The 23,296-nt window shown below is 50.2% G+C and overlaps 1 protein-coding gene across 2 annotated transcripts in view; it reads left to right on the top strand.

Moving 5' to 3' along the window:
• SMPD3 (sphingomyelin phosphodiesterase 3) overlaps positions 1 to 23,296 on the top strand; it is an 83,113-nt gene that overhangs the window by 48,428 nt on the left and 11,389 nt on the right. The window contains exons 1-3 of one of the 2 annotated variants that reach the window (XM_081275494.1): positions 5,066 to 5,146; positions 7,515 to 7,581; positions 20,122 to 21,650. In XM_081275494.1, the coding sequence (XP_081131620.1) occupies positions 20,334 to 21,650 (1,317 nt within the window). In that variant the 5' untranslated portion in view covers positions 5,066 to 5,146; positions 7,515 to 7,581; positions 20,122 to 20,333. Of the gene's footprint in view, positions 1 to 5,065; positions 5,147 to 7,514; positions 7,582 to 20,121; positions 21,651 to 23,296 lie in introns of those variants that run through there. The other variant, XM_081275493.1, reaches the window with a different exon arrangement.

Below are 23,296 nucleotides of genomic sequence, written 5' to 3'. Positions count from 1 at the left end.
GGGGACTGAGCTCACCTGCCTGACCTACTCATCACTCAAGGGCTCAGCCCAGACTGACATGACAGCTCTTTACCTATGGGACTGAGATCTTCCCTCGGAGCTGGAGGACACGGTGTAAACCCCGAGACAATGACATTTTGATAAGTTTTTTTTTCTTAATGATTTAACTTTGCAAGACAAACAGCTAATAAAATAGATTCTTTTTTGGTAACCACCCATACAGCAATCAATCTGTCACTCGAGAAACTGGCTCCCAAGAAGTGTGAAATGAGGCCACTCTGGAGTTCTGTGGGAACAGAGAGCCCCAAGAAACCCTCCTCCCAACCACATCACACTTGCCCCTGAAACAGGGAGGAGCTCTGATTCAGAGCTCAGGAAACACACAGATTAGTTGCTCAATCAATATGGACTTTGAGAGGACGGGGCTGGGAGAGAATGTTGCACTGTTTACATGCAGTCAGCCCCTGCCATCACCTGTATGTCTCACCTCTGTTCCTATCAATTCCACCCCCAATGGGAAAAAGAAATAAGCACTTCCCACTGAGGGTGCTGGAGAGCAAGTCATGCCCCTGTACGCCATTTAAGCAGACTGTAAAACAATGAGTCATTTCAACACCAACAAAAATCAATAGGACAAGCCTCAGTCATAAGACATCCCCTCTGTGGCCACCTGTGGCCACCATCAGAATAAAGAGGCCCTCACCTCGCTCTCTTGGTATCTCCAGCTCTGCCTGGCTGCCTCTGTTTTTTTTTTCTATCTTTATTTTCCCTTAGCAATAAGTCTCTCACTGCTTATGAATAAAAGGTTCATATTGTACATAGAATATAGTTTAATTATTTTTTGGAACATGATAGTGTCAATGAATTAATCAGAAACTGCCCTAAAGAAGCTGAATTATTTTGCACCAAACTTAGAAATTTGAAAGCAGATAACCACAATTACTAATGAGCAGCAGTATCTGCATACAGTAGGCACTCAACAAACATCTTTAATTTGGCTTTTAAATGATGTAATCTGAAAAGTTTAAGGAACAATTAGGACGAACTGGATAATAACTAACTACATTGAAAAATGACAAAAAAAATAATTACTAACAGGAATAGATCCAAACCAAAAGTGGGTATAATTCCCTGGTGCAAATCATAAAAGAATAGGGAAACACCTAGAGGGAGTAATTGGCATAACTGAAATAACAGAACACAGGAATCAGTGATATTAAAGATAAAGTAAGACATCAGAGAGCAAATAACTGATTTGGAAAATGGGAAATGGAATCACAGCCCTAAAATAAGCATAGGAGAGAGAGGTGAATGGGAAGAGGCATACCACAAGGGACATATTGGGAAAAGAAATAATAGAGGACAAGTTTCTAAAGATGGAAAAACACCTCAGCCTAGAACTAAAGAGCACACCGGTGTGGTGTCACATACCTGTAATCCCAGTGGCTCAGGAGGCTGAGACTGGAGGATCGAGAGTTCAAAGCCAGCCTCACCAAATGTGAGGCACTAAGCAACTCAGTGAGACCCTATCTTTAAATAAAATGCAAAATAGGGCTGAGGATGTGGTTCAGTGGTTGAGTGTCTCTGAGTTCAATACCCAATACCAAACAAACAAACATGAGGCCTTTGAAGTTCAACTTTGAGAAAATTCAGAAATGAACATGTGCTGGTTAAAATTTTGAGTTGTAAATCATCCAACAGGTTGAAGTGAAGGGAGAAAATTTCTTCTGAAATTGTATAAGAATAAGAGAGCTGACGTCACAAATACTGACCACAAAATAAGCCTCAGGGGGGAAAAAATGTGCAGTTCTAACTATGTAAGTGGAGTCTAACCCTACCTCAGTTGTGCTCCTAAATAAGACATGGTCGGTACAAGCGGGAAAAACAGAGTGATATACAAATTGGAAGCTAATTGTACACAATTATACTTTTTAAAAGCAAAGGAGAATGTCTGACTTTTTACAAAACTATAAAGACAAAAGCTGTCTTATATAACTAGAAATTAGAATTAGAATGGACCCATTGAAGAAGAAAGAATGAAATGATCTGACAAAATGTTGTCACTCCCAAGACATTTTAATAATCTACATTTTAATAATCATCTGAATTTAATAATTCATCTACATTTTAATAATCCCCAAATTGTGCTCCAGCCCAGACCTCAGCTCTGAGTTCCTCCCACTGTCACCTGGACATATGCATGCAAATGTCAATGAACACCCACCCTAACCCTGGCCAGTGAGCACCTCCATCATCCACATAGTTGTTGGAACTGGGAGATCTCTGAATTCATTCCTAGTGTTCTTTCATACTATTCAACTACTCCTTGGTCCCACCCATTGGTATTAGTCTGCTCTAGCTGCCATAACAAAGTAACAGACTTGGTAGCTTAAATGACTTAAAATTTATTTTCTCACAGTCCTGGAGGCTAGAAATTTGAGATCAAGATTCTGGATGATTCTGTACCTGGTGAGGGCTGTCTTTGTGGCAGACATGGGCTTTCTCAATAAGTCCTCATGTGGCCTTTCTTGGGTACATATAAGAATTCTCTGATTTTCTTTCTTATGGACTCTAATCTTATCAGATCAGGGCCCTACCCTTATGACCTTTTTTTTTTTTTAAAGAGAGAGTGAGAGAGGAGAGAGAGAGAGAGGGGGAGAATTTTTAATATTTATTTTTTAGTTCTCGGCGGACACAACATCTTTGTTGGTATGTGGTGCTGAGGATCGAACCCGGGCCGCACGCATGCCAGGCGAGCGCGCTACCGCTTGAGCCACATCCCCAGCCCCTTATGACCTTTTTTAATTACTTCCTTAGAAGCTCTATCTCCAAATACAGTCACACTAAAAAAGGGGGAATGTACACACACACACACACACACACACACACACACACACAGAGAAAGAGAAAGAGAGAGCTATGCTGGGGTTTAGGGCTTCAACATAGGAATTTAGTGGGGAGGAGCACAAATATTAAATTCATAACACCATTTTACCTTCTTAGCTATCCATGAGATATGTGACCCTTATTTCTTATTTTCACTACTTTTTTTTTTTGGGGGGGGGGTACCAGGGTTTAAATACAGGGGCACTTACCTACTAAGCCATATCCCCAGCCCATTTTATTTTTTATTTTGAGACAGGGTCTCACTAAGTTGCTTATGGCCTCACTAAATTGCTGAGGCTGGCTTTTGAACTTGTGATCCTTCTGCCTCAGCCTCCCAAATTGCTGAGATTACTGATCTCTGCCACCATGCTTGGGGATTATTTTCACTATTTGGCCCTGCTGTCTCCCTGTTTCAGCTACTATCCTGGCCTTCCTCCTGCTCACCCATGCTCCCTATAGAATTTTCCTTCCAAAATGGACAACTATCACTGAACATCTACTAAGGGTTTTCACCAACACCACCTCTTTTTGTTCTCTCAAGAGCCCTGCAAGGTTGTAAAACCCCAAGGAAGGATCGGAGAGGATAAAGCAAGGCCCAGTGTTACTCAGAACTGGATTTGAACCCAGACTGGGCTTTGAAGTACATGCTCTTTCTTGTGCATCTTTTTCCCATTTCTAATCCTTGATTTCATTGTAGTCCAAACACCTGAAAGGGTGCCAAGCTCATCAATGATTGGCAGATGACCAGGGTTTACTTGTAACCATAACATCGGCTTCTCCTTTATCAGACTTATGGCAAAGTTGATTTCCCGCTGATTCCAATTCTAGAGATTCTGGTCCTCTGTTTGGCTGCCTTTTGGGGAGGAAATGAGGAGTTAACATTTTGTTAATCAAACTAAAAATGCATACTTTTCCTGTTAAAAGACAGATTCTTGCATATAACTCCAATTATTTATTAGATTTACATGCACTTTTTTTCCCTACCAAAGAATGATTCCAGGGATGCTTATCCACTGATTCACATCCCTAGCACTGCACCCCTCCTTTTTTATTTTATTTTGAGATAGGGTCTCACCAACTTGCTGAAGCTGGCCTTGAACTTGCAATCCTCCTGCCTAAGCCTCCCAAATCACTGGGATTACAGGCATGTGTCGCCACACCTGGATTTACATGTACTTCTAAGGGTAGAAATTTTATAAGCATGAACCAACAATTAACTACTGCTTTGTCTTAATTCCCCACTGGCTGATGTTCTAACCTGGGATCGCTGAGATGCAGGTACTATCCAACTCCACTGGAAGATCAAGTTAAACCAACCAAGTGAGGCACTCACCTTCCCACAGCCTTCCTTGGAGAACTTTGAGGTTTAAGGTGGCAGCTCCTCTCACCGGTCATCCCCAGCAGTTACTCTGCACACTCCCCACTATAGGTCTCAACCAAAAGCACAGGCTGCATGAGCGCACCTGTCCAGCCGGGCCTCTCTTTTGCCTTGGTTTTGGGGGCTTAGGGATGATTTCTCCTCCAAGGCCAGAAGCTGCTCCCCACTCTCACCCCAAGCTTCAACTGTAGCATGAGGCTGAAAAGTCTCAGCTCTGCATGAAGTCTCATCCTGACATTCCTCTGAAGGCCTGGTTACCAAACCTTTCTGTTTAAGTCTCAAAGATACTTTGCTCCAGTATCACCAGGTGAATAATTAAATCAGCTTTAATGTTTGTAAAGGTGCCAAGTCCCTTTACAAACATTATTTCTGAACCTATGAAAGTCAATGTTATCCTCATTTCAAGGAAGTAGAAACTGGTACTTGGAGAGGCACCTGAGGCCGCTACTGATTCTGGGGAGAAAGCAAGTCCGTTAACTCCATAGTTCTTTTACCCAGAAAAGGTAGAGGCATCCAGGAACCTAAGCACTGTGTACACAGGGATGTGGTCTCATTTGGAGCTGCACATCCATCAGGAGTCACCCCAGGTGCTGGACTGTGGTCTAGGGGCCTGTGGGTTTGGGGCCTCTGGGTGGATAGACAGGCAGGCAGGCGCATGCTTGGGACCACTACTGGCTTCTCAGACACTGCTCTGCTGTGCTGGGTAAACGGCCCACTTTCCATGCCCTCCCCAGGGCCCGCCCTCCCCTGCTCCCACTGCCTATTTAAGCCAAAGGCCCCAACTCAGCCCAGGCATAGCCAGCTTCCGGACACAGGAGAGCAGCACTGCAGGCTGGGCTCACCAGGGGATGAAAGGTCCTTCTGTTTCACCTTTTCCTACCGGTGCGTTCTGAATGATGCTGAGCAGGGTTGTGGCAGAGTTGATTCTCTTCGGCTGGGAGTATACTGAGATGTGTAGCTGGCAGAGGGAAGCTCTGATTGGATTTTTCCCATTTCTAATCTTTGACTTGATGTGATCTTATTTTAAAAGAGGGAGAAAGGCTGTAGTTTGTTGAAAGGACGGAGACAGCATATTTCAAAACAAGGTCTAGCTCAGAATATCAATGATCTGACATAGTTTTCTTTTTCTTTCTTTTCTTTCTTTCTGCCTTTTCTTCCCCCTCCCCCAGGAAAGGAAAGGGCCTATAACGTCAAGGTTGTGGAGATTCCATTTCCCTTCAGGAACCCCTCCCTAAGTAGTCAGTTCCTGTCATTTAATACAGGAAAATTTTCAGGAGAATTTGGCAGAAGGGTGGGAGTTGTGTAGCTAGTGGGGGACAGTTAGAAAATTGTCAGAGGCTAAAGATTCTGCCTGACAAATTTCTTATTGAGAGATGAGGAGTGAGCCCCTCCACACTTGGAAAGAGGGTAGTGGAGGCTGACCGCCCCGGGGGCTCAGAGGGGACTGCCTCCTTTATATCCACTCCAAAGACTTGCTGCCCTGTAATCTAGAGTCAGATCAGCCCAGCAAGAGAGTGAGGGACAGAAATGCATGCGGGTCATCTGTCTACAGAGGTTGAGGAGCCAGGCATCTCAGGGGCAGGAAATAGGGCCGCCTGTGGAAGTCAAGACAGCAAAACACCAAGTGACTCTAGGCAGACTGGACTCTCTGGGCTATGGGGTGGGAGAGGAGTGACTGTCTTGTATTTAACTCAGAGAGGAAAAGCCAGATATCCACATGGAAATTAGGGCCCCTGGGGAAATTCAGGTCACTTTGAGTAGCTATGGAACTATAGACTCTGGCTTCCTTCTTCCCATTCTGATCTGGGAACACCAAATCTCAATTTCAGTTGATGCTTGGTGGCCATGGTCATCCAAGATTCTGTATTAGCCCCCATTGTTCCACGGGAGGGGATACTGGAGACTCAGAGGTTTACCCACTTGCCCAGGACCTTCAGCTACTATTCTGGAACCAGGTCTCACTGAAACGCAAACCTTTTCATTGAGGATTCCTAATCAGAAGGGAGCCAACTATGTGGTGAAGGAGACACTCCTGCCACTGCTTCTGCAATATCTTTGATTAGGAAACACAGAATGGATTGGGATACAGATTTTGGATTCTTTTAAAACACCTCATTTGGGTGACTTACAAAATAATTTTGCATGAAGGACCCAGTATGATCTGGAAGGGCCCTGAGAAGTGCGGTAGCCTTTCTGGGATGAGTGGGCGGTAAGAGGGCTTTGGGCAGAGCAGTGGAACTGGCTTGAGAAGTGGAGGGCACAAGGAGAGCAGCACCGGTAGCGCTAGGACAGAGCTGAATAGAGCTGAACTTGAAACTGAGCCCAGAGGCCGGACCCGAGCCAAAGATTTGACCAGCGAGTCGGGGGCGGGGTCTGGAGTTGGAAGGCGGGACTACAGAGCCCAGACAGCCCCTGAGGCTAGGGGGCGGGGTCGCAAAACCGCACTGGCCGGAGATCGGGGGGCGGGACCAGCACCTGAAGCCGGAGGCGGAGCTGAGGGCGGGGGCGGGGCCTGCAGGGACTGGGGCCCACGTGTCGAGGGCAAGGTCCTTGCGGCGTAATGCCAGGATCCCTGTGTTGGGTCAGCGGAAGGGATTCGGGGATCTTGTGGCATCGTGTCCAAAGGCCTCTGTTCACACGAGTGCCCTTCCAACCGTCACCTCCGAAGACCCCGCTGGGCTCACAAAGTGTCCCTGCTGAAACTTCCCTCAGCTGGCCTTTCTATCCTTCCCCTTATCTGGTTCTTGCTCCAGACGCCAGCTCCTTCCCCAACCCACCCCCGTCCCGGTGGCCACCGTCCTTCCCCGGCCTGGGTTCAGTTCCCCGCCCCCCCCCTCCGCCCGCCCCGGTATCTTTGAGAGGCAGAGATTGATTACACAAAGCTCCTGGGGAGCGCTCTGATTGTTCCGGCTTCACCTATCAGATCAAACCCAGAGTCTGCCTCTTCCCTACGCCCCCCTCCACCTGCCCTCTGCTGGTCCACGTGGAGGGCCCTTCCATCCTGACAGCCCCCTACTCCCCGCCTATCACACAAACCTCCGCCCCAACCCCCTCCGGCTGCACTTGGTCTGCGGGGACAGCCGGCCCACACCCTCACCCTGGCGACAGTGAGGGTGTGGCTGAGCCTCCAGCGCAGGTGGAGCTCCTCGGTCTTTGTACTTGGCTCACCTGTTCGGGGCTGCTCGGTGGCTGTTGGTTGAGTTCCGGAGATTGTTCCGGTCACCTCTCTGAACTGTTCATCTCCTTTCAGGTCCTGACTGCCAAGACGTCCTCTCTTCAGAAGGAAAGACGACAACGTCCAAGTGGCCCCTCCTCAGGTAAGACTGAGGGCTTCTGGAACCTCCCAGGGCCGGCCAGGTCAATCTAGGCCTCCCCTCATGATCTCCTTGTTAATGTTTTGATATAAAGAGGTGCTATGTGAACTCGTTTATGAAAAGATGTGCAGCTTGGTCAAAATTTTGAAATCCACAGCTCTATAGCCATGTGGGTCAAGCCTGCCCACCTGTGAAGTGTGGTGTCTGCAAGAAGGGGGTGTGTCTGCACTCCCACATCTGCAAAGACAATGCCAACTCCCTAGTTCCTAAGATTAGGACTGAGTGAAGAGATACGAATTATGTATCCTGGAAGTTGTAACCAGACATCATTGCCCAATAAACTATCAGAAAGAGATAACAGAAATTTTTGATGCTAGAGTTGGGAAGAGTATTGTGAAATAGCTATTCTTAAACAATCAGTAATATAGCACAACCTTGGTAGAAAGCAGTTTGGCAGTATGTATCAGAAGTTTTAAAGTTTACTAATTCTCTTGAATCCATCCCCCCAAAAAACAATTCAAAACTACTGGGCATTCTCCAGAAACAAGAGTAGATACTTCCCAGGGGCGATGGTACACACATATAATCCCAGCAACTCAGAAGGCTGAGGCAGGGTGATTGCAAGTTCAAGGTCAGCCTCTCAATTTAGATCCTGTCTCAAAATTAAAAATAAATGGGGATGTAGTTCAGTGGCAAAACACCTCTGGTTTCAATCTCCAGTAGCAACAGAAAGAGTGGAGGATAGGTTAGGAGACTATATTACTTTTCCCCAAAACTTGTCCTGGAAATGGGGGAGGGATGCTGGAAGGTGCTCATTTATATATTTTGAATATGTTTGCATATCATTTATGTCTAGACTCGGTGGGAAAGGTAGAGAAACAGGGGAAATTGGAGACAGATGATCTGGTTGTATCTCTCAGGAATTTATGTCTCTGAGAATCAGGTTCTTTATGTGTACAATGGTGCCAACCATACCCATCTGGGGTGGCTTTGCAGTGTCAATACACCCCAGTGTGGAGAGCACATTCTTTGAAGTGTGTGCTGTATATCTACTCAGATGGCTCCTAGAGGTGGATCCATCATTTCTGCCTCTCTAATGTTTGTTTCCAATCTTTCACGTCTTTGCCAAGGACTAGTTCTTACTCTGTCCTACCTGAGCAGGGAAAAAGAAAGGAAGGGAGGGGGAAAATGAGTGTGAGGTCCTGAGTGGCTGCAGGTAGCCTCAGATAAGTGGGTTTGCTGAAGCCATTCTGGCTGCGAAGTCAACAGGGCACAGGTCTACCACTTGTCAGTCAGGTGGCAGGGTTCCTCTTACCTGAATATTGAGGGCCTGTGGGAGGTAGTTATTCCTTGTCTGGCCTCAGAGTTAGAAAAACAGACCCCTCACTTTCTGGCAGAAATGGAGGTTAGGGTAGGTGGATGAGCACCTCCTTCCACCCCCAGGATGCCATGTAGTCAGGTCCCTGGTCCTGCAGAGACAAGCCACAGGGCAACACGCAAGTCCCTGCTCCTTTTGCTTGGAGGGATAGATTGTCAACAGGGCTTGAGCCTCCTGTCTCTTAGTCCTATGTCTAGCTTGATAGATCGGAAGGTGTCAGATGTAGGTAACAGGGGCTGGCCACCTTTCTGGTGTACATACTGCAAACTTGTGCAATGGCCTTCACAGAAACAACCAGTGCCCAAGACAGAAATGGTCTGTTTGCGGCAGGCCAAAGGGGCTATAGTTTTCCCTCAGGCCCTTGGTGAGAGCTAGCTGGCGTTTGATGAAGACATCATTGCTGTGGCCCCTAAACCCTGTGTGCTGTCCACATAGGCCATCTTGAAGTTAAACAAACCAACTGTGAATGAGTGAGTTGGGTCCTCCTCTCAGGCCCCTGTTCCACAGCTATTCCTCCCCTGTGCCTCCTCGCCTGCAGGCAGGGATCTGGTGGTCACTCTTGTCATTGAGGGTGTGGTTCTGGCAGGTAGGACTTCCTGAGTCTTGCCTGGTGCCCACTCTGCTCCCTCTCTGTCCTTCCACATGACCTGCCTCTCTTTGCTTGCCTTACCCAACACCCATCGCCTTCCTGTCCTCATACCCTCTGGAGGATACTTGCACCCTCAATATGCACACCAAGAAGGCAAAGTTTCTGTTGCCAGAAACCCTTCAGCCCTAGCAGTAAACCCCCTGAAGTCACATCTGACTTGCTAGGAGACCCCAGCCTCCCTTTTTAACAACTGCCGCCCTAGCCCTGCCCCTCACTAACCCTGAGTGCTCCCATCAGCCAGTGGGGCTGGTGGTGTCTGACCATGCCCCACCTCTTTTTTCCAACATAGAGCACAAGCTGTTGGCTTCATCTCAGTGTCCTCAGAGGACCTCCTGCCCATCTCCTGTAGGCCCTGCTCAGCCCCTGTGACCAACTCCACACTTAGGGAAATTTTTCCAATGGGTTTGCTTCTCTATTTCTGTGGGTTTGCCTTCTATATGTCACCTAAGTAGCTGTCTCTCTTTGAGCAAAAGCAGTTTCCACTAAATTAAAAGATTAAGGTCCAATGGCCCTAATGCCTCGTGGTCTCCAGACACAAAGCAGGAATGAACATTTTTGTCCTCACACTGAGGAGGTGAGCCCCCTGCCTGATCTGAATTCAGGGAGGAGGAACATCATTATTGTCATCAAAATGAAGATGGAGAAAGTGGGGTCTGGAGGGTAGATCTGGTTGTATTCCTGAAAACGGAAGGTTGTCAGTCAAAAGACTTGTTTTTGGCATCAAGTCTTGGACTGATTATACAGCAAACCAGAAGCCTCCCTTCATTGGTCAGGACAGGATGAGTTATGCTGTGGTTATAAGCAAAGATCTTCCTCTTGCTTCCACTACATGAGAGTTAGCAGGGGTCCGACTCCATGTCTTCTCACCCTAGGCCTCTGCTGATGTAGCAGCCCCCATCTTAAATACAGGCTGGGCGCAGTGGTGCATGCCTGTAATCCCAGCAACTAGGGAGGCTGAGAGAGGAAAATTGCAAGTTTGAGGCCAGCCTATCTCAAAATAAAACACAAAAAGGACAGGGAATATGTCTCAGTGGTGGAGTGCATCTGGATTCCATCCCCAGTACCAAAAACAAAAACCACTGCAGGTCAACGTGGCAGAGGGAGAGACCTCCAGAAGGTCTCATATCTGCTATTAAGTACTCTGTCCCTACAAGCTGTCTAGAAAGTACAATCCTACTTTGTGCTTGCTGTATCCAGCTGTCACAGGGGCCAGAGGAATCGAGGCAAAAGCCCTGGCCTAGATTGGAGGGAGAGGTGGATAAAGAGGAAAGTCTACTCAGGCTTTACCCAGGCAAAGCAAGCTTATCTATCTTTTTAAGTAGTTGCTCCTGAGTGGAGATGTGCCACTGTCTGCACTAGCAGTCTGGATATACACAGCTGCCACAAGCAGAGCCAAGTGGGAATCTTCCCTCTCAGAAGTGCAACATTTGATAGCCAAGAGCAGTTGGAGACAGGGTTGCCACCTCCAGGGACAGGAATGAGTTGGAATCCAGAGCCCCAGAAGACCCCTGGTGTTGAGGGAGACTAGTTTAGTGGCAGTACTTAAAAGGAACTTGAGGGGCTCCAAACCCTCATAATCTCCTCATTGGTATTTGACAAATGACCAATTCACAGTCTTAATCAGATAAAGCTGTAAGTCCCACCTCCCTGGGCAACAGACTCCAGCAGCTCCCAAATCCCTCCCAGTTTATATTCTGGATGCACTGGACAGTGGGACAAGCTGGTCAGAGCACTCCCAAGCCAGCAGCCTTTCTCTAGCCAGACCAGAGCATCCTCTGTCAGTGAAACAGGGTTCAGTTGGAACCTACCGCTCCCATTGTGCCATGTGCAGAGGGAGGCCTGAGTACAGCTTGGGGTTAGGAGTCTCCAAAAGTGCCCAGTCTAGGGCTTCAACTCACAGTGAGGAGTGAGACCCAGCCTCAGTCCAGGAAGCCAGGCCTTCAGGCCCAGCTTCCCAGGGTTGTCGAGAGAGTTGGTGACACATTGGTGCCTGGTTTTATTTACTCATTCTCACTCATTTGCTTTTTAATCTCTGCACAAATTCTCCTCTAGGACTCAGTTTGTTAAATGTTCTTTGAATAGAAAACTTCAGGCTGAATGTGAAATGATTCCCTTCAGAAGAATTTTTGTAAATATCTTCTGTTTGGGGAAGGTTTGTTGTCTCCTCTGTGTTCTCCTTGAAATACCTCCCCACTGCCCAGGCAGCTGACCCATTCCAGCAGGAAGCTGTGTGCTTGAAATGCATCTGAACATGGATCCTAGCATTTGCAAGGATTTGTGTTTAAGATTCTCCTCCCATAGAAAGCATGTTGTCATTCCTTCTAAAGTATGTTCTGAGCCTTATTCATCTCATGAACCATTGACATCAGCAACTGAGTCAGGGAAGCAGGGACTTCACTGAGACAGAAGCCCCAACTGCAGGGCCTGAAAGAAGTGAGTCTCCTCTGTTCTCCATCCCTGCAGTGGAGATGGCACTGACCAGCTAGGCGCATGCTGGGAGCCAGCTGACTGGACAACCACTCTCACACAGAGGACCCTACAGAGCTCCCTTGAGGCCATTGATGTGACTTGCTAGTGGATTCTAGGATGTTCTGGCATGTGGCCATTGGTGATGTCCAGCTCAGGCACGGACCCCAGCACCCAGGCAGGATAGGACACTTGAGCTCAGAGGCCCAGGCCCAGATAGATGCTCAGCTGTTATCTGCATCGAGCCTGCTCCAGCTCTGCCCATCCGTGCCCCATGTGGAGAAGGGTGGAGATCCAAGACCTCATCTTCATCATGGAGGAAGCCTTCATCCCAGCCTCCTCTACTGTCCTGGCTCAATCTCTATGAGGACACAGGACTCGCAGGAGCCCTGTGCTTTCCAGCAGACAGATCTGCAACAGAAAGGTCCATGAGAATAAAGGAAGGTGTGGCTTGGGCTGACTTGAGCATAGATTTAGGTGTCAGCTGCCCCCCAACGTTCTCCTTAGTGGTGTCCTTTGTGGTCACCAATAGATGAATCTGAGGTGGTAGACAGAAGAGAGTAGGGCAGGCCGATCTTCAATACACACTCTGATGGAGCTCCTGTGTTCAGGGCAATGTCTGTGCCACTGCAGCAGGAGGGCCTGGCCCTGGGGTCCTGCTGTTTTAAACATCAGATTGGCTTGGGTACCGTTGCTCATGCTCCACCAACCCGGCTTGATATTTGCTTTACAATCATGCATGATCAGCCTCATCTGGGCTCTCTGAGTTCTTACATGAAAATGAAGAGGTTGACTGGTGGAAGGAGCATCCCAGAGCTGCTCTCAGCCTGTTCCTATTCTCAGAAACCACATGATGCATTAATAGCTCCTGTGGAAAGTTTCGTTTTGAAAATTTTATGGCCCCTTTGCCTACATCTGGCTTCTGCAGAGGCCTGTAACTTGGGCTCACACAGGCAGCCCACAACACTCTGATCAGGTCCTGCCAGGAGACAGGCCCTGACGCCTCCCACACTGTCTTGGCCTTCACCTGGGAGAGGAGAGTGCTTCTTTATTAGACTGAACAGACATATGAGAAAACTTTGAAGCCTCTAGCTATATCACAAAGATTTTGTGGTTTGGTTTGGTTGGTTTGGGGTTTTTTTTCTTTTTGGTGTGTGTGGTCTGTTCTGAGGGTTGAGCCCAGGACTTTGTGAATGCTAAGCCACTGAGCAACACCTCCAGCCCTCCTGAGTGCCTTTGCAGCAAGGGAATCCCCCGAGGTAGCAGTAATAGCAATCATGATAGAGACAAGACAGGTATTCCCCTGCACCGAGTGTCTGCCTCTGTTACCAGAGTTCTAGGCCAGAAGCCTGACTCTGGGGATCCAACAAATAGGGTCCAGCTGCTTGCCCCAGAAACTAAACAAAAAAGGAAATGATGAAAAGCATGAAAGGAACTTTAATCTGTGTAGCTACACTGGGAAGACAAGAAGATCCACATCCTTAGTCCTGTCTTCAAGGGACTAACAATGACTTTGAGGTTTTATGGGAAGGGGAATGAGGGCAAAGGTTGGGGTTTGCAAATCTGGGGGTTTTCCCCAGTGGCCAAGCAGGGGAATCTTGATCAGGTTTTATCTGTCCATCTTTATGTCAGGATTGGTTAGGTGGGGTCTTGTCCCCCATAAGAAAGTTGCTGTTGACGAGGGGGTGGCTTCAATGATGATCAGACCTTGTTCCTGGAATCCAAGGTGATTCAAAGTGAAAGAGAAGGATGCAAATGGAGGCAGAGATGCCAAGTCTTTGATCCTGTTTTTAGCTACCCTACGACATTTGTAAGCAAAAGCAAAGAGTCTAAGTCTTTGTTCCACCTCCTTGCATGAGCTTGTCTCCACCTAGCCTGAGATGTTATATCCATGCTTAACACATGTGGATATTGCCCAATATCCAGCAGGAAGACCTGACCATGCATACCTGATGCTATGAGGGACACAGGTCCTGCAGGGCCTCAGGGCTCAGGAGGGTGGCTCCATGGGCAGCCCAGAGGAGACAGGAGGTACACAGGGGAGGGGCTGAAAAGCATTATTTTAGAATACATATGAAACAAGATCCCTTTGGTGGCAACTGATAGAAACCCAACTCAAAGTGACAAAAAAGAAAGCAAAGAAAGGGAAATTTGCTGACTCATTAATTAGAATGTCTGCAGGTTGTATGGCTTCAGGCACAGAGAGATTTGAGCTCAAATATGTCAACAGAACTTGGCTTCTCTCCTCTTAGCCCAAAGGTCTGTTTTCCTCTGAATTGGACTCACTTTCAAGGAAGGCCCCAGAGCCTCCCGCTCTCAGCTTAGTACTTTCATCTCAGAGAAAATACAAGCTTCTTTCCAGAGGGTCTGGCTAGAATTCCAGGAAGATCTTAGAGGGTCCTGCTTGGCTGTGTGACTGTCCAGCTTGGGGTCAGAGGGCTGTGGTGCTGTTTGGCCAGGCCTGGCTCACTAACCCCCAACCCTCACCAAAGTGGAGCAGAGCAGTACGTCTGCCACAGTCAGAGAAGTAGAGAAAAGCAGGGAAGCATAAGCCGAGTGGTGGGGGCTTTTGATCTAGAAAAATGAATAGGCATTTACCTGGTGCACCTGAGTCTGTGGGAGTCACTGCTGCAGCTCATGTATTTATGCTGGACACCAGACTATTCTGTCTGGGGTTTGGCTTTCAGTGATTAGTCTGGATTTGTCCACCCCCCTCCCCATTTGGAAAGGCATCCATCTCTCTTCAGTCTTTCTGTCCTCAGAGTGACAAGCTGACTCCAAGTTTCAGCAGCTCAGAGCTCACGTTGCCATGCCAACTCCTCCACGGCAGGCATCTAGGCAGAATGGGCTGGCTCCATCTCAGTGCTGCTGGCGGATGCAGGCACATTCAGGTAATTGGATTGGAGCAGCCACTGGGCCTTTCCTGCAAAAACCTGGGGCTTGGCTCAGCCCCTGTTTAGACATGAGCCTATGGACACAAAGAGAACTCAGAGGAGATCCCTTTGCTCGAGGACTCATGGCCCTGCTGCTGGGAAGAGAGGTCCAGCAGGCAGGGGGCCAAAGGAAAGGGAGGTGAAGGAGGGACAAGTCCTAGCCTAGCCCTCAAATCAACTTTCCAGAAGTTTCCTGAACTCAGGAATACCTCAAAGATGGCATGAGCCTCCACAGAGGGACCCCAGGGCTTGCCTTGACCAGTAGAACTGGTATGGCTTGCTCACTTTCCCATTGCAAAAGAAATTCAAGTTTAAATTCAACTTCTACCCAGGAACCTTAGAGCTGCTATGCAGACAGGGCCTGTGTCACCAGAATGCCTCCCAGGTCTGCCTCTCAGGGATCTGAGGAGCGAGATGGCAGTCCTGGGTCCTGAGTAATCTGATATCCAATAGCAGGAGTCTTGCTCACCATGGCCTGCTCAGGCAGGACCATTCCTGAGGATGCCCTCCCCTGGTGAGGGCAGATCAGCTGGCTCTTTGTCCTCACACTGGTGTCTAGGGTGAGGGGTCTTGGCTTAGGTCAGGCCTTTGAAGAGCCAGCCTGCCCCTCCTCAGGTCATAGGTTAACAATCAGATGTGTCAGTGTTGACAGACTAACTGGCAGGAGCAGCCACATCTTGGAGTTGCTTGCTCTCAGTGCCCTATGCCAACCCAGAAATAATGAAAAAAAAAAAAAAAAAAAAAAAACAGGCTGTGTCCCTTCTTCCTCTCCCAGATGGACTTAGGATTGTCTGGGCTCCCAATATCCCTAGGAAAGTTCCCATCATACCTAGATCAACCTGTGAATCATGGAGCCTGTCCTGGCTCCACAGCCTAGTCCAGTCCTCCTTGCAGAGAGAAGGCAAGCTAGTGAAGCCTTTGGCTTTGGCCCACACAATGTAGATGGCATCTCTGAGGCCTGAAGGCATTTGGGGTCAGTGTCCTAAAGGTCCCATGGGTGGACTGGGCATGGCGGAACACTCCTGTGATCCCAGAGATTTGAGAGGCTGAGACAGGAGGATCACAAGTTCAAAGCCAGCCTCAGCAATTTAGCAAGGCCCTAAGCAACTTAGTGAGACCCTGTCTCAAAATAAAAAATAAAAAAGGCGGGGATGTAGCTCAGTATTTAAGTGCTCCTGGTTCAATCTCCAACACCAAAAAAATAAAAATCCCATGGTTGGGTTCAAGCTAGTCCCCAGAACAGTGCAGAGGGAGAAAACAGAGCACATGAGGACTATCCTCAGGAGGAGAGGGGTAAGGGAAGGAAGCAGGGCTGACCACAGCACCAATTGACTTCTTCTAGTACTCATGGTGGCCCTGAGAGGTAGGTGCTGCAGCCCCCATGTCATGACCAGTGCTAGGATTTCATTCAGGTCAGTCACTCCTGAGCACTGAACAGCAAAGCCCAGGGAGAGGAGTGAATCTAGTCTCCATTTCTAGAACAGAGAAGTCAACGTCCATGAGTCCTGCCCACACCCTGCTCCCAGGCCCAAGAGTAACCATGGAGCCTGCCAGCATCCCTTTAGGATGTGAAGGTATCCAGGACTCCAGCTTAGCTCTGGAGACCATGGTGGTGGAACAGGGTGTGTGGTTTCTGGTAACCCTAGAAGCCACACACCAGGATTTGCAATGGGGACAAATCCAGGGATGACTGTTGGATTTGTCAAAAGGAACCCTAAAAGAGCAATCGGGTCTGAGAGGTTGAACTGCAGAAGCTCAGCACATGTGGACTTCGAGGGGTCTCCAGCACCATTAGAGCCCATGGTGACTTCTCTGGGTGAAACTGCCAGCCCTAGGACCAGGAAGAGAGAATTGGGTCATGGAGGAAAGGAAGGAGCACCTCACCCAGAGACAGAGCCTTGGCCTGGCCCACCCACCACAGCCCAGTGCTGCAAAGCAGCAGGCAAGAGAAAGGAGACACGTGGATGCAGTTAGGACCTGCCTGTGTCCTGCACCAGCCAGGGGAAGCCACATCCTGCCATGGCCACTCCTCTGAGGACTCGAGTTTTCTCTAAGAAGTTGCGCCTCTCGTGTTTAACTGTAGCATGCCTCTTTCGTGGGGAAAGTATAGATCAGACTAATTAATGTGTGTTGTTTGTTTACCCTCCTTTCATTTCCCCGAGACGAAATAATTAACCACAGAGCTTTAGAAGCCAGCTCATCCGTGGCAGTCCCCTCTGCCTCTCCTGCAGTAGCAGCTTCTGGGTGTAGATTCAGGGCCCTGCACAGGGCAGGGCTGGTAGGCAGCATCTAGGTGGGCTCCTCCTGTCCAGGGCACCACAGGAGGGAGGCCAGTTAGGGGGCCTTTGTGGTGCCCTCCGGGTAGCTGTGAAGCACCTGGGATGGCAGCAGGGAGGGTCAGGTGGGTGCAGGGGCACAGGGGGCCTCAGACAGAGATTGGAAGATTGGACTTTATTCCTCAAGACAATGGGGCCACCAAAGGGAGAGAGAGAATATGATTTGGCACACTGGGACAGGAGGATAGTGCCCAGGTGAGCCAGGAGCTCAGGTGAGGATGGTGTTGACTGGTGACTTCAAGCCAGAAATAAGGAGAGAAAGCTGGGCACAGCGGTGCATGCCTATAATCTCAATGGCTCAGGAGGCTGAGGCAGGAGGATTGCAAGTTCAAAGCCAGCCTCAGCAACTTAGGGAGGCCTGGAGCAAGTTAATGAAAGCTTGTCTCAAAATAAAAAGGGCTGGGGATGTCGCTCAGTGGTTAAGAGCCCCTGGGTTCAATCTCTGGTACAAAAAAAAAAAAAAAAAGAAAGAAATGAAAAGGAAAAACAGAAGGTGACTAGGGAGTGGGTGTACCCCTAGACTTTGGTGTGATGCCTAGGTGGCTCCAAGAGTATGGCCTGGGCCCTCCCCTAGGATCTTGGTGGCAGATGCAGGGATCACTGGTATCTGAAGAGTCTTAGGAGATCCCATCCCACCGGCTGTTGCTCCCATAGGAATAGAACCCACAGGTTCTGCTTCTGGCCCCATGGATGCAGCAGAGACAGAGGTCCAGATCGGCCGCTCCATGTCTTCTTCCACGGTTCCCACTCTGGCCAGGGCTGCTGATTGCCTGAGCCTACCCCTCTCACAGCCATGAATTACTAGGACATTAAAGAGTGAATGAGTCGTACTGGAGTTTCCCAAGCCAGATGGCAGGTGTGGGAAGATTCTGGACACCCACCAGCCCTTCTGAGCACTGAACCCCAAGCTCAGGTCCCAGATTTTACTGAGGCCCTGTGCAGAGCTGGCTCTGCATTGTGGTCTGCCTGGACTTACCCGCACTGTGAACTTCCAGCATTCCCTTCACACTGATTTCCCCTGAAGAATGTAAAACCCTTGTGAAATGTGTTCTTCAGAACCAGACAGAGCCACCAGCTTAGGTTCATCTTTAGATATCTGCACTGCACCATCAGCCCTGGGGTTGGTGGCCTTGTGGGTATGCTTGGGCCACTGACATGCCACATAGACAACCCCCTCATACCATGGGGCTGTCAGGAAAATGACTGCCTCCCCTCTGGCCAGAAGCATCGAGAATCAACCCCCACTCACTCACCTCATCTCTGGAGCACCTGCCTGTGCCAGCCTGGGGCTCCTGGGCCCTTGTCAGCCCCTTCTTTCCAGAAACTTCTGGTCTGCTGGGGAGGTGGACATGTCCCAAAGCATTTGTGACACAGAACTGCAGAGACTGAACCACTCTTGAAGGGAATAGGAGCCCCCAGTGGCGGTACCTAAGTCACCTGGGCAAGATGACTTAGGGAAGGTGATTTCTAAGCTGAGAGGGTAATTGAGGAAAAGGGCAGAGGGAGGGAGATGCAAGCTTGACCAGAGGGGCACCAGGGTTATAGAGATGGGCAGGCCTGGAGATGGCTGAGGAGATGTCCCTCCAGCCGTTGTGTGGGGGGTATAGGCTGATGAAGCCAGAGAAGTGTGACACAGTCCTGGATCCATGCAGGGATTCCAGAAGGGACAGATGGGACATGGGAACTGAGATAGGGTGGAGTCCAGATGATACTCAGGTCCCTGACGTGGGTGACCAAGGATTCAGGAGGAGGAGAGGGTGAACTGTGGACTCAGACCCACCAGAGTACTGGGGCAGAAGCTGGGTGGGGACAGTAGGCACTATCACCTGGCTGATCTGGATCACGCTCACACAAGTTCCCCTCAGAAGGAACACCCTGGGCCCACAGAGGCTTCTTAATCATGCGGACTCCTGTCTTTATTGATGCAGACTCTGCACCACAAACATACCTGTCACCTCTCCTGGGTGGAGTCTTGGGCCTGCTCTGAGACCCACCGTGGCTCCTGTACAGTCTGGGACCTGGACCCAGGGTGGACATATTCAGGTGGCTGAGGCCTTTTCTGGGGTTGCATCTTGAAGAATCAGCAAGAGAACAACTAAAGCTTGGGCCAGACCCACACATCCTAGGGAGCTTCTCCAGAAGTCCCAGGGACAGTAGGGTCCCTGTAACTGGGTAACTGTCATTCTGGCAGTTGATAAGGCATAGGCTATACCAGGATCCGTGCTGGTGGGGGCTGAGGGGTTCCTTCTGGGGTCCAGAGGGAGTAGGACCTATGGCTGGGTCCCCAGGCAGGGCCACAGCCAGAGTGGGGTTGTTTGTGGTGGGCCACTGTCCTCTCAGGCCCTGCCAGCCACATTGCCCTGTGTCCTAACCTAATTGAATTCAGTGACATGTCATGTTTGCAGCTTCTCTAACCCAGGGTCACCTCCCACCCGTTTAAAAATGCCTCTAGCTTCAGAAGGACTTATGCTGCTCCTGCCAGTGTCATCCAGGCATCCTCTAGGATCTCCAGCATATCCCCTTGGCACCAACAAACCTGTGCCATCTGAAAACTGGGGCCATTTTTCAAGCAATTAGGTCATAAGATCCAGACAGTTAGGGACAGTCAGGCCCAAGCTGTTTACTCCAGGAGGACAAAACACAGGTAGACAAACTGAGTGAGTTGGGTCTCCTGACCCCCAAATGCCCCTAGGAGCTTGCTGGCTCCAGCCTGGTCCTCCCGCCAGAACAGTCCTGCTCCTTAAAGTTCAATAAAAGCCTCCTCACTTTCTGTCTCTGCAGGTTCTCCGTAGGCTCCGATGACCCAGCATGGCCCACGGAGGTGATCCATGACCTGCTGGCCAGCACTCGCCATTAGCCATCTAGAGTCGAATCTCTCAAGGAGGTGACCCCTCCTCCAGCTGCCCCCAACGTGCCCACCCCTGCCCAGGAAAGTGCCACAGCTGCCACGGACACCATGTAGTTGGGCTGGCCGCGGTGCCCAGTGAGCTGCGATGGTTTTGTACACGACCCCCTTTCCCAATAGCTGTCTGTCCGCCCTGCACGCTGTGTCCTGGGCCCTCATCTTCCCATGTTACTGGCTGGTGGACCGGCTGGCGGCCTCCTTCATACCCACCACCTACGAGAAGCGCCAGCGGGCAGACGACCCGTGTTGCCTGCAGCTGCTCTGCACCGCCCTCTTCACGCCTGTCTACCTGGCCCTCCTGGTGGCCGCTCTGCCCTTCGCCTTTCTCGGGTTTCTCTTCTGGTCTCCCCTGCAGTCTGCCCGCCGGCCCTACATCTACTCACGGCTGGAAGACAAGAGCCCGGCTGGCGGGGCAGCCCTGCTTGGTGAATGGAAGGGCACAGGGGCTGGCAAAAGCTTCTGCTTCGCCACCGCCAACCTCTGCCTCCTCCCCGACTCGCTGGCCAGGCTCAACAACCTTTTCAACACCCAAGCGCGGGCCAAAGAGATCGGGCAGAGAATCCGCAATGGGGCGGCCCGGCCCCAGATCAAAATCTACATTGATTCCCCCACCAACACCTCCATCAGTGCGGCCAGCTTCAGCAGCCTTGTGTCACCACAGGGCGGCGATGGCGGGGCCCGGGCTGTCCCTGGGAGCATTAAGAGGACAGCCTCTGTGGAATACAAGGGTGATGGCGGGCGTCACCCGGGTGACGAGGCTGCCAATGGCCCGGCCCCTGGGGACCCAGCTGATGGCAACCTTGAGGACGCCTGCATTGTGCGCATTGGTGGCGAGGAGGGGGGCCGGCCACCTGAAGGCGATGATCCTGCCACTGGGAGCCAAGCCAGGAATGGGGCTGGTGGAGGCCCAAGGGGCCAGACGCCCAACCACAATCAGCGGGATGGGGATTCAGGGAGCCTGGGCAGCCCCTCGGCCTCCAGGGAGTCCCTGGTGAAGGCTCGAGCTGGGCCGGATGGCGGTGGCGCCGGGGAGCCGGGTGCCAACAGCAAGCTCCTGTACAAGGCCTCGGTGGTGAAGAAAGCCGCCCGCAGGAGGCGGCACCCAGACGAGGCCTTTGACCATGAGGTCTCGGCCTTCTTCCCCGCCAACCTGGACTTCCTGTGCCTGCAGGAGGTGTTTGACAAGCGGGCAGCCGCCAAGTTGAAAGAGCAGCTGCATGGCTACTTTGAGTACATCCTGTATGACGTCGGGGTCTACGGCTGCCGCGGCTGCTGCAGCTTCAAGTGTCTCAACAGCGGCCTCCTCTTTGCCAGCCGCTACCCAGTCATGGACGTGGCCTATCACTGTTACCCCAACGGGCGCAGCTTCGATGCCCTGGCCTCTAAGGGAGCTCTGTTTCTCAAGGTAGGAGGCCTTGGCCAACCTGAGGGCCACATGCCAGTCATGCCCGAGCCACGTGGGAAGGTGGGCTGCAGCTGGGCATCCTCCCTCCATCTCTTCTGGGGGATGAATGGGAGGCAGACAAGATCTTTCATAGGACTGAACCTTGTCACCAGTGCAGTGACAAGAGAAATACAAACATAGGGACAAAATCCAGGCAAAACTCTCTGGGTGATCTGAGTCAATTCATCAGATCTCTGAGCCACCATTTCCCTGTCTGTAAAATGGGGGCAGCCTGGGAGTGAGCCATCCAGATGAGGCCTGGGAGGGATTCAGAGCCGCTCTGTAGATCATGTGATGACGGCCATGGTGATGATGGCAGCGATGGGGGAGGAAGAGGAGAAAACAGGCCCCAGCTCCATTCACAAGAGGCGGAGACCAGTGCAAATGAAGGGTACAGCTCACCAAGACCACCAGCCTCACTGGCTTGAATAGCCCTCCCTCCTGGTTGTCAGCAGCTGCCAGGCCAGGCTCTCTGCCCACCAGCCCATGGCTTTGCTTCCATAGTCACTAATTAAAGTGAATCATAATTATTTCTGCTAATTTGGATGCAATCGGAGTTTTCAGACCATGGTAATTTGGTCATTAAACATTATCTTCCACTGAGCCTGAGATGCAAAGAATTTTGACTTTTTGTTCTCTATCCAAAAGTCACTCTTGATGCTTCCAGAGTTTTCTGAAGCATCACTTGGCCAGCTGATGTAGAACAGGGCTTTTTGCCCCCAACAGAGGCAGCAGCTGCTGTGGGTGTTGGTTCTCTCCTTTAAGGTGAGAAATCAACGCTCAGCAGGAAGGAGCACGGCTCAGAGGCCCAGAGCAGGTAGGGTCCCCTTACTTCTTAGTTCCCATCTCAATACCATCGCACTCAGCCTATCCAGGAAAATGCTGGTGTGTGAACTGTCACCTGCAGGAGTGAGGGCGGATGTCTCCACAGAGTCTGATGGGGCCAGGCGGGCACCTTAGAGCCCTGGCTCCCCTCCAGGTGCTCAGTGTCTCTTGTGCGGCTCCACCAGGACAGAGTCGGGGCTCTGGCTCTTCATTCACAGTCAAAGATGCTGAAAACTCCTCTGGCAAGTAGATCCAGCCTTCCCATTCTGGCATATGGTCCGTTGGTGTTCTGTTCTGTTGGTATATTTTTGTCTCAGAAACTAGAGTGACTTTCTGGGGAAGAAGGGTATATATTGTCAGACTTGGAGTAAGAGGGTGTGCCCTCACACTCTGCCCTATTACTGACGGTTCTGAGGCCAGAGACACTTCTCCACCACCATCCAACTTCTGGCAGGCCAACCCACATGTCCCCTCACTTCCCTCCTTGTCTGGTACCCAGACCACTGTTCCCACCAAGGTCAACAATGGTCTCCTTGGGACAGCCCCTCCTTTATGGCTCTGTGCTGAATGTTCTTTTTGTCTCTCTCTACCTCCTGGCTCTCAAACTGGTCTACAAATATGTTTAATTTGGTCCATGTCATTAAAGCTTTTTTTTTAAAATTGACAAATATTTAAAAATCAAGATATTTTACATAAAACCCAGGTTGCAGCTTCTCTTGACACCATGGCAGATCTGGCAGCATGAGCCTGCCACATTTTGCACAGCTGCTGACAGCCCAGGT

This window comes from Spermophilus citellus (genome assembly GCF_964194105.1).
Source record: "Spermophilus citellus genome assembly, chromosome: 18".
In the NCBI taxonomy this organism is placed as follows: domain Eukaryota; kingdom Metazoa; phylum Chordata; class Mammalia; order Rodentia; family Sciuridae; genus Spermophilus; species Spermophilus citellus.
The sequence above is the reverse complement of the archived record's forward strand: the minus strand, read 5'-3'. Positions and strand labels throughout refer to the sequence as shown.